General features: G+C 39.8%; 2 protein-coding genes and 1 long non-coding RNA gene across 7 annotated transcripts; 1 reads left to right on the forward strand and 2 right to left on the reverse strand.

Annotated features, from left to right (window-relative positions):
* The first annotated feature begins 283 nt into the window (after positions 1 to 283).
* LOC108658191 (transcription elongation regulator 1) lies at positions 284 to 6,074 on the forward strand. The gene is made up of 8 exons (XM_018110847.3): positions 284 to 577; positions 650 to 2,202; positions 2,276 to 2,609; positions 2,686 to 2,836; positions 4,560 to 4,931; positions 4,991 to 5,349; positions 5,416 to 5,745; positions 5,804 to 6,074. Exons 1-8 carry the CDS (start codon positions 396 to 398, stop codon positions 5,928 to 5,930), a joined length of 3,408 nt encoding a protein of 1,135 aa, XP_017966336.1. The 5' UTR covers positions 284 to 395; the 3' UTR covers positions 5,931 to 6,074.
* On the reverse strand, positions 3,199 to 4,563 carry LOC149092157 (uncharacterized). The gene is made up of 2 exons (XR_016196167.1): positions 3,436 to 4,563; positions 3,199 to 3,264 (listed from the first exon to the last, which is right to left on the reverse strand). It is a non-coding gene; the product is annotated as an uncharacterized LOC149092157 (long non-coding RNA).
* Positions 6,075 to 7,653: 1,579 nt separating the features above from the next.
* On the reverse strand, positions 7,654 to 16,836 carry Pak (serine/threonine-protein kinase PAK 3-like protein). Of its 5 annotated transcripts, none has more exons than XM_018110887.3 (8): positions 16,678 to 16,836; positions 12,809 to 13,032; positions 12,584 to 12,738; positions 11,284 to 11,449; positions 10,611 to 11,219; positions 8,880 to 9,622; positions 8,598 to 8,816; positions 7,654 to 8,531 (listed from the first exon to the last, which is right to left on the reverse strand). In XM_018110887.3, the coding sequence occupies exons 2-8, from the start codon at positions 12,963 to 12,965 to the stop codon at positions 8,448 to 8,450; spliced, it is 2,133 nt and encodes a 710-aa protein (XP_017966376.1). In that variant the 5' UTR covers positions 12,966 to 13,032; positions 16,678 to 16,836; the 3' UTR covers positions 7,654 to 8,447. The 5 variants fall into 5 exon arrangements, with proteins under 5 accessions (XP_017966376.1, XP_017966368.1, XP_089112280.1 ...); XM_018110879.3 differs by having other exon boundaries at positions 16,283 to 16,780; XM_089256154.1 differs by lacking the exon at positions 16,678 to 16,836 and adding an exon at positions 13,606 to 13,737.
* Positions 16,837 to 17,059: the final 223 nt, after the last annotated feature.

Genomic DNA, 17,059 nt, shown 5'->3' on the forward strand with positions numbered 1-17,059 from the left:
CTGAAATCTGAAATTACAAGTCAATAGTTTCAATAGCGAAAAGTTTGTGCAGAACACTAATAAATTATATTCCTTCCATGAGTTGGAACATTGGCATAAAAGCCTTAACAATAAAAGCATAGCATCCTTTCAGTTTATTTCAAAATGTTCGGTTATGTATGTATATCGTATTAACACTGGTTAATGGTATTAAGCAGTTTTCGCAATATAGTATTTTCAGTATTTTAGGGGCAACAACATATTTTGTTTGAAATCGATGCCATCCATAATCGATGACAACAATAGAAATACTGTCTATACCTATCGATAGCGGCAAAAAAAAAAGTTTGTGGAAAAAATTTTCTTTACTCTTGTAGATGCTAATTGAATAAACTTTAGTGTGTGACAATTGTGCAATGGAAGCCAGTTTGGATGAAAGCATGGATGCAGATAGAGCTAGTCTAAGTCCGCAAGACTCCCAATTACAAACATCTCCAGCCATAAATGGGAAACCTGCTGGCGGCGGTATTGGTAGTCAAGACGGCTTAAACGGGGTGGCAATTGCTAATGAAAAAGCAAACGCCAGTGAAGTGCAATGGCAAGTGTTTATCATTAAGCATCTATTTAGTATTGCCTCGTTATAATTGTGTATCATTTTGAATTATAATAGGAGCAAGCCATTCAATGCATTCAGCGGCCGTCCAATGGGTGAGCACACGCAAATGCAGCAACAACAGCAACTGCTGCAGCAGCAGCAGCAACAACAACAGCAGCAGCAGCAAGCAGCACCGCATATAGCTAACAGTCAATTATCATCGGGTGTCAATGGGGTGGCCCAGGCGCCAGAAATTTGGGTAGAAACTAAAGCCGACGACGGTCGCTCATATTATTATCATGCGGTCACTCGCGAGACAACGTGGACACGACCGGAAGGTCTAAATCTAAAAATTATGACCCAAACTGAGGTCGAGGAGCTGGCCAAACGGCAATCAAATGCCGTTGCCAAGCCCGAGAAGAGTCTAACGGATCATGCTGATATATCAACTGGTGCAGCTGCTGTGCCTAGCCATCCACACTTAACTTCTCAACCACCGCCGCATCTGTTGAACCAGCCACCGCCGAATGCAGCGGCACCGCTGCTTAGCCAGCCGCCTCCGAATGTGAGACAGCAACCGCCACCGATGTTTCAGCAGCCACCCGGCATGCAGCCGCCACCTGGATTTGGTCAGCCATCGCCGTTTTGTATGCCTCCGCCCGCATATGGTTTCCCCGGTGCTGCACCAGCTGGACCCTGGGGCATGCCGCCGTGGCAGCAGCAGCATATACAGCATGCACCGCCCACAGCGTCGCAAGACAAGCCTGCAAAAAATCTGATCATAAAGCCGGGAGTCATTGACCCGGCAGTTATTGCACGAGCAGCCGAGTGGTCTGAGCATCGTGCGCCTGATGGTCGACCTTACTATTATCACGCAGCACGTGGCGAAAGTGTGTGGGAGAAACCTCAGGCGCTTAGGGATATGGAAGCGGCTCGCATGGCAGCTCATTCGGGTGCAGCTCCGCAGACTCCAGTTGGACCTCCGGCTGGTATGCCGCCTCATTTGCTACCCAACCCGTTAATGCATATGCCACCGGGTGCGGCCCCAGGATTTGACCCGCAAATGGCATTTGCCGCCGCAGCAGCAGCCATGAAGGCGAATAGCGAAAATAGCAAAGTTACTCAAGCGGCAGTGCTGGAGAAAGAGGCTAAGAAGGCGGCCGAAGAGAAACGTAAGAAAGACGAAGAGCAAAAAAAGCTCGCCGCTGCGGCTGCAACTGCAAAACAAACGGACAAATCCCGCCCGGTGACCAGTACTCCCATTGCGGGCACACCATGGTGTGTAGTTTGGACCGGCGATGCGCGTGTCTTCTTCTATAATCCATCGACCCGCACATCCGTCTGGGATAGACCCGAAGACTTAATGAATCGCGAAGATGTCGACAAGGCGGTAAATGAACGACCCGAGCAATTAAAATCTGCAGAAGAGAAATCAGCTGAAGCCGATAAGAAGCCTACCGAGAATATTTCGGCTCTGGAGAAGCTGAGTCTAGGACAACAGCAAACACAGCAGCAACAACAGGTACATCGCGTAGAACCGGATGATGATGACGATGATGAGGTTATCAAAATTCGCACCGAATCGGAGTCCAGTGTGGAGGAGGTGCCTACAAAACGAGTGCGGACGTGTAAGTACAACGACATATACATATTTAAAAATCCCTTAAATTAAAAATAATTTAAATTTCTTTAAATGTGCAGTTACAAAGACCAAAAAAAATGAGGATGCTGTGCTCGAGGCTGAGCAGCGTGCAGCTAAGGAGCGCGCATTGGTGCCCCTGGAGACGCGTGTCACTCAGTTCAAGGAGATGCTGCGCGAAAAGGATGTTTCCGCATTCAGCACCTGGGAGAAAGAGCTGCACAAGATAGTGTTCGATCCGCGGTATTTGCTGCTGACATCGAAGGAACGCAAACAGGTATTTGAAAAGTATGTGAAGGATCGGGCCGAGGAGGAGCGCAAGGAGAAGCGCAATAAGATGCGACAGAAACGAGACGATTTCCGTAAACTAATGGAGGAAGCCAAGCTGCATGGCAAGTAAGTACTACGTCAATAAATTCGTATATAAATTCGTTTCAATACTAATAAAAAACACATCGTCTACCTTGTATAGGTCTTCGTTTTCGGAGTTTAGTCAGCGGAACGCCAAGGAGGAGCGATATCGTGCAATAGAGAAGGTGCGAGAACGCGAGAGCCTGTTCAATGAGTATATCGTCGAGGTGCGTCGCCGTGAGAAAGAGGATAAACAGCTGAAGAAAGAGCAGGTATGTGTTGGCGTCGTGTGCTCGCTGTTCACTTACGTATTAATATTCATATATGCATATCTATTCTTATATATGTTATTGACTTACCATATTATTTGTATACAACGTATTTACATAATATTATTGATTTTTGTTAATTAATACAACATGAAACATGATCTGAACGATTGCCCCTGACCGGTTCGGTTGCAATTTCATGTTGCGCATTGTGTGTTCGGTACGATCAAATTTTTAGATAAGAGCTAACAGATTACAGCACAAAAGCACCCACCAAATGCAAACACCAAATTCACACACTGCCGTTGATCCTGTCGTCATCGTTGTCGTCCTCATCTCGTTGTCTTCATGGTGCCAGTTCCAGGCCAAAGTTGATAGCTCAAGTTCACCACGCACACGCTTGCCTAATCTGTCTGTGTGGTGAGTTCAAACTAAAAACAAAAACAAAACAAAAAAAAAAAAACATTACAAAAAAATTTGTTTTTCTGCAAATAAGAAACAAATTTGGAATAAACAAAAAAAAAAAAAAAAAAAAAAAAAACCATACAAAAAATATAAAACAGTCACTAAAAATCAAAAGGTATGCAAAAATTGAAAATTACCTGATAATCGTTGGTGTGATTTCCACTTCCCGCCCCGCCCTGCGTCGCACGTGTCGTCTAGGAATGATGTTGTGCCAATGATGATGATGATTATCGATGATCAATGATGGTGATGATGATGATGATGTTATTTGGCGTTATTTGTTCATAAAAATATGAGATGTTGATGTTGGAAGATCAATGTTTGAGCTAATGGAAGCGGAAGCAGCCACTCATCAGTGAACAGCAACGACAACAACAACTACCATTACAGAAAGGCCAACAACAAATCGCGTACAGGTGGCTTCGAGGCTGAGCAAACAGTATGAATAATCCCATAATTTAATTAAACCAATATTTCTTTTTGTTTTATCAAAACTTGTAAGTGGCAGCGTCCACATCAGGAGAACCAATCCACCCAATCCAAGCCTGTGCAGAGCAACGTAAGAACTGATTATAGAGAACAACCCGTCCTCACTCTCTACCTTTCTCACATTGCTCTCACAGGCTTCTGGCAACGGCGCAGCACGTTGAAAGACTCTGTCTTACACTCAGACACACTTTAATTTATTATAGCTTATGTATTTGGTATGTTTACTTTAGTTTTATGACCTGTTCGCTTCGGCCCAGCTGAAGCGCTTCTCTTGGCTCAACCACAATCTTGTAAGGAAATTGCATTGTACTCAAACAAAAAGGTCCTCAATCCATTATTATGTTCACTATACCGAAACAAATTAAACGCTGGAAAGTATTTACATTGTCCAATTGTCTTAACACATGCATCAATTTTGTTTATTTTCGTTGCCTTGTTTGATTGATCTGATTGAGTCTGTTTGCCGACTTGGACCTGCTTGTGCACTGCATTTTTTGAACATTATTGTGGTCAGAACTTGAATTTCTTTTCTTTCAGCTAGGTCTGATACAAATCTAATCCAAACATTCTTTTTCAGCAAAAACAAAGCGTGTAACTATGTTTATAAGTTATAAGATTATCTAGTTATTAAGGCAAGTTAAGGTAACGCCATAAGTTTTAGAGTTTAAATGAAATTCGTATGAGTGCCAGAAGCATAACTAATTTATTTTTTCAACCGATTTCTTTTCTCTTCCTCATGGCTGTCATGTTAAATTCCATTTAAAATCTTTAGATACGCAAGGACTTTATGGACATGCTGCGAGAGCGTCATGACATTGAACGCCATACGCGCTGGTATGACATCAAGAAGAAGTTTGAATCCGATCCGCGGTATCGGGCAGTAGACTCCATGTACCGAGAGGAGTATTTCGAGGAATATCTGCACATAATGAAGGAGGAAAAGCGCAGGGATCGCGAGCTTCGCGAACAGCGTGATAGGGAGCGCCAACGGGAACGGAAATCAGACCGCCGGGACAAGGATAAGGACAAAGACAAGAGTAGAAAAGACAGTCGCAAGGACCGCAGCCGTTCAAAGGATCGGGATCGCAAATCATCACGAGACAGGGACGAAAGGGGCAAAGATCGCAAGAAGCAGGATAGTCCGGTAATATACATGTAATAACGTTGGAAAAATTTGCAAAATTATATAAAACTTATTTGTAGGAGGAGGGTGAACACGATTCGGACCAGGAGGACCGCGCCGGCAGCGAGGATAGCGAATTGGCACGTCAGCGTGAATCCGAAGCAGAGCAGAAACTAAAGGAGCGGGAACGTAAGCTGCGAGCGGAGCAGAGCATCAGGGAGCGCGAAAAGGAGGTACATCGCACACTAGCCGGACATCTACGCGATCGTGATAAGGAGAGGGAGCATCATAAGCGTGACGAGTGCATTGGACACTTCACGGCACTCTTAATTGATCTGGTGCGCACACCCGATTTCACTTGGAAAGAAGTTAAGCGTCAGCTTCGTAAAGATCATCGCTGGGAATTAATTGAGACACTTGATCGTGATGATCGCGAACGGTGAGCCTACCTAGAACCAGTTTTTAAATTAGTATATTTTATTTCAATGATTGTCGCAACACGCAGAATCTTCAACGAGCATATTGATAATCTGATGAAGAAGAAACGCGAAAAATTCCGCGAAATGCTTGATGAGATAAGCTCACTTCAACTGACTAGCACATGGAAAGAAATTAAGAAGCAAATCAAGGACGATCCGCGCTATCTGAAGTATAGTTCAGATAAAGGCGAGCGCGAGTTTCGTGACTACATTAAGGATAAAACCATGCAGGCCAAGACAGCCTTCCGCGAGCTATTGCAGGAGTGTAAGTTTATTACACACAAGAGCAGCGATCTCATCAAGGAGAATCCCAATCACCTCAAAGAAATCCAGGACATTCTCAAGAATGATAAGCGGTAAGCTTCTTACTGGCTCATTTTTAATTAATAAATAAATTAATAAACATTTATTTAGTTATTTGGTGTTGGATCATTTGGAAGAGGAGCGCAGTAGTATTCTCGCAGCTTTCTTGGAGGAAATGAACAAACGTGGACCTCCGCCGCCACCAACAGCTTCAGAGTCCACACGTCGAAATAAGTAATGCCACGAACATACTATATTCATAATAAAGAACTCAAACCCCATTTAATTTAAGCAGTGAAATAATGTAGCACCTAAACCCATATTTTAAACCTTTTCAGTGCATGCAACAATGTACTTCATAATAAATGCAAAATGAAAATAACTCGAATTGTAAATTTTATATTCATATATATGTATATATATATATATTTGTTTTATTGATCATACGTTAAATTAGATTTGAGGTTCTCATTTACATATATATATACATACGTTTATATATATGTATATATATCATTAGATTTTTCAATTTCATAATTCTATTTCTATATACATATATGTGTGTATATATATATGTACGAATGTGTTTATTTTCCAATTCATCGCTACCATTATTGTATTATACAGATTCGTTCTGCATTTTTGCATTAGTTTTCTAGGTACTACAAAATACAATAATCTCTATATATCATAATTCATATTCGTTTTCAACGTTGTCGCCATGTTATTTGGCGTTCAATTTTAAACATAGTTCAATTTAATGTCAATACACACCCATTTATATGAATATAGATGTATGTGTGTCTATTAGGAACTAATAGCGAAAATAATGCGCTTCGTATGAGTTTTACAAAATATTATCCACATAGACTGAATTTGGTTGGTGTTATTGAGCTGTTAACGAAGATTTGAACCAACGTATCTGCGTTGTTATTATTGTTATCGAAATAATCCAAACATATATAACAGATCTTTATTTTCAAAACATACATTCGACATTGAACCAGATGAATTTTATGTAGGCGAAATTATTTCGTGGAAATTTGAATAAATAAATAAATCAGGCCGATACAACAAATAGAATGGAAATATGAAGAAAAGTTAAAATTGCCAAATAAAAAAGAAAATAATGGATGTCCATTTGGATGACTCTATAGAGGGTATGCTAGACTAACTAAATATTAAAAATCCTGATATTACAAAATCAATTATTCAACTCAAATCAAATTTTAGTGCTTGCATCAGGACGTAGTTACAATATTTCAGTGCCTATTGTTGATTTGTTTCGGAACTTAATTAGTAAGTATAACATTTTTGTCGTTGAACTACAGTTGTGGCTGGTAATTAAGTTGTCTGTCCTACGCTACGTGCTATGTTAATCTACTATAGTAATTACTAGTATTTATCTTACTAATTGCTGTTTGCTCTTATGTATGTATTGTTGTTATGTTTCATTTTGTTTTCTATTTTATTTATTGGTTAGGCACAAAGTAACTGTTTTTTCTCATGGTTACACGCTATTTAATTGCTAGTTATATTTAGTTGCTATACCCAATTTTTTGAACAGTTGAGAGCGTTTCCCTCAAATTTGTTGGATCGTTTATTATTCTCTAAGTCTATAATAATTCAATAAATTGCTACAATCTGTTATTATGGTAAACCATATCGCATTGTTGCCATGTATTTGAAAAATATAGGCTCTTCTAATATCATGAAAAACTACTTTACAATTACAATTTGCCATTCGGATTTACAATTTCATATTTATAGACATGGTACAAAAAGGAAGGTTATTGCTGTGGGTGAGCGAGGGACAAAGCTTTGTAAGATCTTTGGTAACAACATAGACAAATCCTTTCTGAAAATGAAAACGTATAAACAATAAATAAAAACAATTTATGAATATAACCGGAAAACATTAAAAAAAACATGCCTGAAAATAAAAATATGCTTCAAGTGCATATGTATAAAAAATATATATTTAGGTTTTTATTAAATAAAGCAGTTTACGAAAACTAATTGAAACTTTGACTGAATGCAGCTAAAATTTGTAAACGAAACAGTTAAATAATACTCTTAAGTGTTTAAAGTTAGTGTTACAGCGTTTTGCGCAAGAATTCCGTAAGTGTGTCTGCTTTTACTCAGTTGTTTCTTATAGAAAATTATTGAAAAACTAATATAGAATTCATAATGATTTTCTTCTTCCTTTATACAATTGTTATAATAAGGTATTACAATATTATTTTTATATGATTTTTAAATGCAAATGCCAATTAATTATAAATATAATTTAATATAAGTTGTTGAATGAATTTTTGTCCAATTATTAAAATATAAATTCTAGGGCATTTAAAATGCCCGATAATTTGGTATAACAAATCATTAGCGAAACTTATTCATCATTGGAAAAACATCGAAATTTTCAGTAAATTGTTCGTTAAATTCAGCAGTAGACTGGAAACCCAAATTGTCGCGTGAATTCAACTACGCATGCTTGGCTTTACGTGTGCTGTAATTACTCATTGATTTTTTGTTTGTTATGAGTAGTTAATAATATGTATAATAAGTATATATGTGTTTGTATATAAATACGTTTATATAAATAATCATAATAATCATAAACACTTATAATTTATCATCTGTTCATCATACGCATAAATTGTTGCTATTGTTGTTGTTCTCGCTGCTGCTGTTGCTTGTTGTAACAGTAATTCATTAGTAATGGTTAAATAAGTTGCTGTTTTTTGGTTGTCAATCAGTTGCCCTTGGTCGCTTCCTTGGCGGCCATGATCAGAGGCGTCAAACTGGCTAATGGGCGTGCCAATTTTAGGAAGGGATGCTGTAAATTGAAATGAATTTATTATTTCCATTACACATATGCCACTGATCAGTAAGTTAGTCAAACCTTTAGCAGATCCATGGCGCTGGCGCGGCGGTCCACTTCCACTTCTAGACACTGATCTAGAAAGTCTTGAAATGCAGCCGTTAGTTTGTCTTTTTCCTTAATCTCCGGCTTGCCATTTGTGGCAATGAGGTACAAGGCTTTTAAGGGATTCTCGTTCAAATACGGTGGCTCACCCTCGACCATTTCAATAGCCATGATGCCTAGCGACCATAGATCGACCTGCAAAAATATCCATATTTTACTGCGTTTCATTTGCTATTAAACCGTTATGCAGCACAATACCTTCGGTCCATACTGCTTGCGTGTAACTACTTCGGGGGCCATCCAATAGGGTGTGCCAACCATAGTTGTGCGTTTAGATTGTTCCGGCGAGATTTGCGCACAGAAACCGAAATCAGTCAGCTTGACGGAACCATCCAGGCCAAGCAGTATGTTATCACTTTTAATATCGCGATGAATCACCTGATTGGCGTGCAGAAACTCAAGCGCCTGCAACACCTCACGGCAAACGGCCGCAATTTGACCCTCATCCATGCAAGTCTCGGTAACAACGTCGGTGAGGGAGCCACCTGGCAAATACTCCATAACCACCCAGAGCTCCTCCGATACTAGATAACTATCCAAGTAGTTGACAACATTCGGATGTTTATTCTCTCGCATTACTAAGATCTCATTGATGATCAGCTCCTTCTTGGGCTGCTGCGACAAATTCATCTGTTTGATGGCCACCTCCATGCCCGTTGAGGACTCAATGGCCGTGTACACAGTGCCCGATGCACCTTGGCCAATTTTCTCCATCTTGGTGTACTTGCGATTGGGATCTCCCACAGAGACAATGGTGCGCAGCTTCTCAAGTATTTCTTCGTCAGACATTTTCTTTTTCTTGGCATTAGCGGCTCTCGTCGAAGTCGTCGTCGTAGTGGCAGCCGCTGCCTGCTGCGGCACCGCAATTTGAGTGCCCGCTGCGGGCGTAGCTGCGAGAGCCGAAGCATTTAAATTGTTGGCCGTCGGATCGTGGTACAGGTCTGTGGCAGGTGTTGCAGGTGTTACCATCGTAATTGTTGGTATGGTCGTGGTGACAGCGCCAGAATTACGCGTGGAAGACGTTGGTGTCGGACAATGTATTGAGGGCAAGGCGTTGGCGGTAAGCGGCGGCGTCGCATCATCATGAAACGAGGGGAGTGATGAAAAGGAGGAAGCAGAAGAGTGGTGATTAGTCGTTGTTGCTGTAGTTGTAGCTTCGGTTGTTACTGCTGCTGCTGTTGCAGGAGCAATACACTCAATAAGCTGCTGCTCCTCTCTGCTAGCAGCTGCATTTATTGTGGTAGTGGGAGGACAATTAGTAGCGTTTGCCGAAACAGACAAAATTTTAGCATTAGCAGCTGTTGCTGCTGCTGATGCCTCAATGCCTTCTGTATCTGTTGTTGTTGTTGTTGCTGCTGTTGCTATGGCTGTTGTTGTTGTCGTAGCTGTAGCTTCTGCTGCTACTGTTGCCCCTGTGGAGCTGCTCGCTACCGTCGCAGTTGCAGTTGCAGTTGTTGCTGATGTTGCAGTTGTTTGGTTGTTAAGCAGCAATTCAAAGCAGAGTCAAAACAGAACAGAACAGAACACAGAAGAGGCGATACAAAATGACAATAACATTAGCATTAAACAGTACACATTACGCATCAATGCATTGATTACTTCAAATAAAACAACAACATGAGAACTGAAACCATCTTCGAACTGCATCGAAGCAGGTTGTTACCCTTGCAGTAAACCAGACGCTGCCCATTAGAGCATATGAAACTAAATAAAACTTAAAATAAATGCCTAGGATTTACAGCTGTACACTAGTTTTTATCATATTTTTCTATCGGACAGTTTTTTATGGATGAATTCATCAAAGCCAGAATGAATGTGTTACAAGTTACCGCGTTAGACAGGTTAGTAACAAATTTGTAGACACTGCAAGGGCTTGATAAACTTTGAATTTAACAACCGGCAAAGGATTCCGTTTGTCGAGCTACTCACTTGCATTGTTCTTGTTCTTGTCCAGCGTCGTTGTGGCATTGTTAAGCATGAGAGGCGATGCAGCCACCGTGGCCGTAGTTGCTTTGTGGTTTTGTAGTGGCGTTGTGGGTGTCGTTGCTGGTGCCGCTGGCAACGGCGGCGGCTGCAGTTCCTCAATGGGTCGCGTATAGATTGACTTCGTGCGCTCCGGCCGAGAAGCCACAGGCGGTGGTGGTGGTTGCTGCGGCGCGACAACCATATCACCGTACATATCGTTCTCATTGGCAGATGAATGTTGCGAAGTGGATGTAGAGGCTGTGTGCCCAGTGAAGTTGTACGAATGCGATTGACTTAGGCCAATGTGATGCTGATGCTGGTGTAGCTGCTGGTGTTGTTGCTGGTGCTGCTGCTGATGGTTCTGCAATTGCTGTTGCTGCAGCAAGTGCTGCTGCTGCTGGTAGTGATTGCTCAACAATTGACCCGCTGCAGATACATTGTTGGCATTGGGACCCAGTGTCATGCTACTCAGCTGCACGCCTATTAAATTGCCACCACTGTTCGAGCCATGCAGCTCCGAGTCTGTTGGCGTGCTGCTGGGACTACTGCTGCTTACGCGGCTCAGCGAAGATCCTAAAGGAAAACAATTGTAATTAGAAAATTGTATATTCTCCTGTAAGCCTCTATAAACACTTACCTGAATGCGTTGTTATAGCATTTGTCATGTACTTTGAACTTGGCCTCTGTTTGGTTGTATTGTCGAACCATTTGAGCACATCGAGCACTGCTTGCGGATTCTTTTTCTGCTCCTGTTTGCTGATGTTGGAGTTCATCAAGAGTCGCGCCCATGCTTCCGGCATACCCTGTAATGTGCAGAAACTTCGATTAGTTTATATATTTTATAATAATAATAAACAAGGGCCCAGCTAGGATGGGCACATACACATATAGAGAGAGAAAGAGAGAGCAGCAGGGGAAAGCTGGATTATATATATATATATATTTGTCCAATGAAGTCAGGGATTAATAGGAAGCCGGCGACTAAAAATATGTTTTATACTACAATAATTAAGCTCAGCCATCGGTAAAAGTTTAGTGTGGTATTTGGATTTGGTGTAGTGTAGAGTAGAGAACACGTTTACAATAAGAATCGTAATAAAATGAGAACTATGGAAGAGCCGATCTCAAAACAAACATATGGGGAGACACAAACAACAGATGATTGGAATTTCGCTAAGAAAACTGATGAAGGCAAGCTCCGTTGCCTGAACGATATATTTACTTACTTTCATTGGCAGCTTGAAATAATAATGAATAATTCAAAATTGGTATAGAGCATATCTCACAAAAGAGAGAAACATAATGTGTACAATTGAGCATTTAAAAAGGGTTAACAGCAAAATTAATGCACAAAATCAAAGGCATATGAATGATCGAAACTTTTTCTCTTGATAACTAGGTAAGGAATTAGTAAAGCTGTTCGAAATTAATTTTTTTTAAATATTTTTAATATATAGGAATGCCTAACGATTATTTTAATTTAGCCTTGACTGAGAGTTTAAAAATATCTAGAAAATCTGGGAGCCTGCGGATAATCTTTTGAATAAACATATATACATTCATACGAGAATCGAGTATATTAATATAGATTAAGTACTCATTCACTAATAGTTTCGTCCTAGAAGGTAGTAGAAGATACTCATAATCAATTAAACCCTCTATGTGCACTTTTCAGACGCATTAGCAAAGTTCGAGGTAATATTCAATCGTCTTGCTTGATTTCAATTTATTTTATTTCCATTTATATGATGTGTTTCAATGTGTGTATACAAATATTTGTGTTCATATGGAACTGGCAAAACACAAAAGTTATTGGCAATTGATTGGATCGCATTGCTTTGGCTATAAAACAAAATGATTGCGAAGCCAAAATGCAAGCCACAAGAAAGTATATTAGTACTTAAAATGAATAATCGCGATGCTGTAGATGGCCTTACCGTAAATTCGCCGGTGACTGCATCGAAGCCCACGTGGACTGTGTGCTCGAAGTTAGTGGGATACGAGATATTTGGTTTGGAATCCATGTGCGACGGCTTGGAGCCTTTTATCTTGTTTTTCAATGTCTTCTTTTTGCGGTCCGCATCGTCGGGCTCTGTAAGTGAAAGCAAAGAATAATATATTGTTGACCGCACCAAAGGCATCCACATACTGAACTAACTTACCTTTTGGCAATGGCCGCATATCAACTGGAGGCGCATCGCCGACACCACCGCCAGTTCCACTGCCGGGAATGGGAACACGTTCGATGCCAACGCCGCCGCCACGATTACTGGTTAGACGGACTGGCGGCGCCGGTGGTTTATCCTCTTCGCTAGACATCTGTTCTGCTCGTTCTGCTGGCTACCAAACAAACACCTGGGTCCCGTTTCAAGCTATAGCAAAACAGCTGCAACGAAATAATAGTAACATTTATATTAATTGTAATCGATAGAAAATGTTTAAATGCAATCGCTGCTAGCAGCAAATACTTTTCAGTCATTGGAGCATGCGTCAGAGCAAGGGCAGGGACAAGGCCTTTATCTACAACAATTCTTATCTAACTTGACTTTTTACTGCTTCTTTAGTTCTTCGTTTATATTTTTTTTACTTATATATATATGTATGTATATTTTTTTTGCAGTCGCGTCATACAACTTTGGCTTTACCATAAAAAAAACACACGGCAAAAACCTAGCTAAATATGTGTATTAAATATCATATAAATATATATATACGTACGTATATAAGAATAATTATATATGTATGATTGTATGTACGATTATATGTATATTTGGCGATTTGTTTCAGTAAATTCCGCTTATTTCTATTCAATTTTTTTTGTCTTCTTTTTATGATTATCTGCAAAATCACTTTAAAAATTGTGTGTTCTTAATTAAAAAAAAAAAAAATTGTTTTATTTTTCATTTTGGCACACACAAAAAAATTTTGTTTTTGTTTTTAAAACGGTTAGAGCACCCACACAATTTGTATATATTTATATATATGTACATATACATATATATGTTATATATTTGCTGCAACAACAATAGCTACAACAACAATTAATATCAATATGGGCCAACAGGCGAACTGACTCTGGCAGTTGCGCGGCTCGGACTCACTTTGAGTGTCACTGCCACTGCCCGGCAGCATTGCCAGCAGCAGCAGCAGCAGCAGCAGCGGCGGTAGCAACAGAAAACTACAACAACTACAATTCTGAAACATAGAGTTTATGTGTGGTGTGTGTGTGTGTGGCTGAGAGCGGAAGAGAGAGAGAGAGCGCCAAAGATCGTGGGCGCCAGCATGGGAGAATTATTGGACACGAACTTGCACTCAAAATATGCGATAACAAGAGTCACAGCTGTTATCGATTAGCACGTTAATAAAAACAACAACTGAATTTTAAATATTTAAGAGAGGCTAATAAATAAATAATTAGCAAAGCAAACTAGCAAGAAAACATACATACACCACAGAGCGTATAAGTTCATACGGTGGGCTCTCTTTCTTTATCTCTCTCTCTCTCTCATTTTATTTTCCTCTATTTCCATGTCTGTGCGTTTTGCCGGTGGCGTTGACTGCGCTGCTTTTATGATTCATTTATCAACGTCAAGCGTCAAAAGTCAATGCAGGCAGCAGCAACAGCAAATACTACAATAACAACCATGCATTATGTGGCACTGGGTGTGAAAATTATAAGCAAACATTTTTTTTTTTTGTTTTTGTTGCTTTTTTTTTTTTTTTTTTTTTTTTGGTTTTTGTTATATGTCTATTTGTATGTTTGTTGGCTGTCTGCCCAACATCAAGTGCTCACTGATGACGAACATAGACGATAGGTAAAAATTGGTTTTCGTTTCTTCCCCACAGTTTCGGCTACTCCAAACACCTCTTGAGTGCAGTGAGTGGGCGCCAAGAACTGGGTTAACTTTTATGTGTTATTCTTGTGTTTCGAACTTTAATGCCCCCTCTTGAATGGGGAACGAGGGTATATGAATGAATATACACATGAACGATACGGCTCATACATTAGACAATAGGCAAATGTCATCAACTTTGCACTTAAGATTGCACATGTAGGTATCATACAGACTGTTTTTTTTAGAAAGTAAGGTGTGTTTTTTAGTTTCTTGAAGTTCAAGTAAAATCAATAAGTTATAAATATGTATCTGTATGTACATATAACATATAGACCTATCCTATTTGTATGTGTCTGGCGATGGGTTTTTGCTGCGTTGCAGCTAATGCAAATTATACCCTAATGAGCGGCAGCGCCACAGGAAACTCGGCAACACTTGCGGCATTCAGATTAGTGTTTAGAACGGCAGACGACCCATTCTCCCTGCGCCTGGTCAAGTGGCCCAAACACAGACATTCATACTTTAGGTGCATGTTGCAATAAAAAAGAAATAACAGCAACGGCAACAGCAGCAGCAAAAGCAACTGCAAGTGCATTGAGTACCATGCCTCCAAGTGCTGAGAGAAGCCACAAGCACAAACACACACGCATACATACACAACATACATGTTCATACATACATATATGTAGGCGCGTATGGCAACAGCAAAGACGACTACGTAAGTGATGCACAGTGGAGCAAGCGAATAGAACTTTAATTAAGTTATTATTGGCTATATTGCAAGGGTTGGCTAGAGTTTTTAGTGTTGTTGCATTAATGAAATAAAAATTGCATTTATTATACAAAAGTATATGAATATATATGGATAATGCAATTTTAGCTTGATAATACTAAAGCTTTCATATAAAACTAAGTAGAATTTAAAATTGAAATGAACAATAATTTTTGTTCGGTTGATAACAATTTGGAAGCACTGTGCCTTGTCTATTTTGGTTTGTTCGCTACCGGACGGAAATGTGTCTTCTACTATTTCCATTTGTGTCCCCTTCCATTCAGTCGCCAGTTGGCGGCTTGTTTTCCGTTTTACCTTTTACATGGCCGGGCTAAGCAAATATATTTATGGGCATATACCGTTAACGCAAAGGCCGCTAACCGTTTAATGCTAAATTGACTGCAAAGTGTGGCCAGTCTAGTAATATTATTATTACATACAAATGTCTTTCTGCATAGAAATATATATACATATGTACGTATGTGTGCATTGTATGTATATTTCAATGTTTGAATGCATGCATGTAAATGTCGTTTTATTTGCTGCGCTTTAGCACGTTTTGCTTGTTCTCGTTGTTATTTTAGTTGTTTGCATTGCTGGCGCTTCTCACTACACGTGCATCTGGGGTGGGGGGTTGCTGGTGAAGATGGAGACGGTGCTGGTGGCGCCCTGTATATAGGCTTGTTGACATTTTTTTTTAATTTTTTTAGGGGTGCATACATTATGAATGCAGTTTATTTTTACACCAAAATGGAAATGGAACAGCAGCAGCGACTGCAGTTAATCGCATATAATCCAAACCGAAAAAAAACATTGGAGCAGCTTTCCTGACACTCACGCACACATACACAGGCAGTTGTAATGTTGGAAAAATCAATCCACATGTGTGCATGTGTTTGTGTGTGTGTGAACGCCTGGTTAGGTGTTGCCAAACAGCTGCATGTTGTTCGCTGCTCGACGCATATTGGAATTTGATGCAGCGCTTGCAGTTTTAATGAATGAAACTTTAAGCAATAACAAAAACTCACAGGTATGTGTATTTCAACACCCTGTACGCGACGTCGCAACGTCACTTTCCAAACGTGCAGCGCTTGGAGCCTCTGTATGTAATTGTACGCAGGTACCTCCTTATATATATATGTATATATACTTCTTTTTTTGTATGTTTTCAAGCTCACTTCAACACTTCATTGCACATTCGCTAATCATTTATGTTGCTGTTCGCGACGCGTCTTTTCACGTTTTCACTTATAGTTGTAGTTTCTTGATTTAAATGGCCGACTGCAAAGAATACCGTAGCGGCTGCAGGCGATGCAAACCCAGACCGAACAATTGTATATGCACTTGCAGTGTTATATGACCGTGTTAATGTTTAACTTTAATGCGCGCGATTTTGACGCTTAATTGTAATATAAAAGCTTACATTTTATTTTAAAAACGTTTCTTGTAATAAATACAAAAAACATGACACATGTAAATAGTGTGACCGTAACCAGTTGGCAACAAAATACCCCATAAAAGTGCGCTTTATAACATACAAGAGCAACCCTTAATATACTTTATAGTGCTAACAACAACTAATATCACATTTGAAAATAGCTGATACTTGTTTTAATATAATTTAATTTATAATGAAGAGCTACTCGTGATGTAAATGGATCAAATGTAATATTTGCCAATAAGCGTTGCTACGCAAGTAAACAAGTTCAAACAGCTGCTATGCGGACTTAACATAAACTGTAATAGCTCTGTTACAAGAATGTTGTCTTTTCGATTTTATACAACAATCGATAAGTATAATATAA

Source organism: Drosophila navojoa, chromosome 2 (assembly GCF_054131105.1).
Source record: "Drosophila navojoa isolate 15081-1374.11 chromosome 2, UAZ_NAV_1.0, whole genome shotgun sequence".
Lineage (NCBI taxonomy): Eukaryota > Metazoa > Arthropoda > Insecta > Diptera > Drosophilidae > Drosophila > Drosophila navojoa.

Excerpts from the sequence above, each read along its gene's own strand:
- Pak (XM_018110887.3), bottom strand. The coding sequence starts at position 12,965 with ATGTCTAGCGAAGAGGATAAACCACCGGCGCCGCCAGTCCGTCTAACC. Across the intron at positions 11,450-12,583 it reads CAGTCACCGGCGAATTTACG|GGTATGCCGGAAGCATGGGC; the intron begins GTAAGGCCATCT and ends TGCACATTACAG. Across the intron at positions 8,817-8,879 it reads GCAAGCAGTATGGACCGAAG|GTCGATCTATGGTCGCTAGG; the intron begins GTATTGTGCTGC and ends ATATTTTTGCAG.
- LOC108658191 (XM_018110847.3), top strand. The coding sequence starts at position 396 with ATGGAAGCCAGTTTGGATGAAAGCATGGATGCAGATAGAGCTAGTCTA. Across the intron at positions 578-649 it reads AACGCCAGTGAAGTGCAATG|GAGCAAGCCATTCAATGCAT; the intron begins GCAAGTGTTTAT and ends GAATTATAATAG. Across the intron at positions 2,203-2,275 it reads TACAAAACGAGTGCGGACGT|TTACAAAGACCAAAAAAAAT; the intron begins GTAAGTACAACG and ends TTAAATGTGCAG.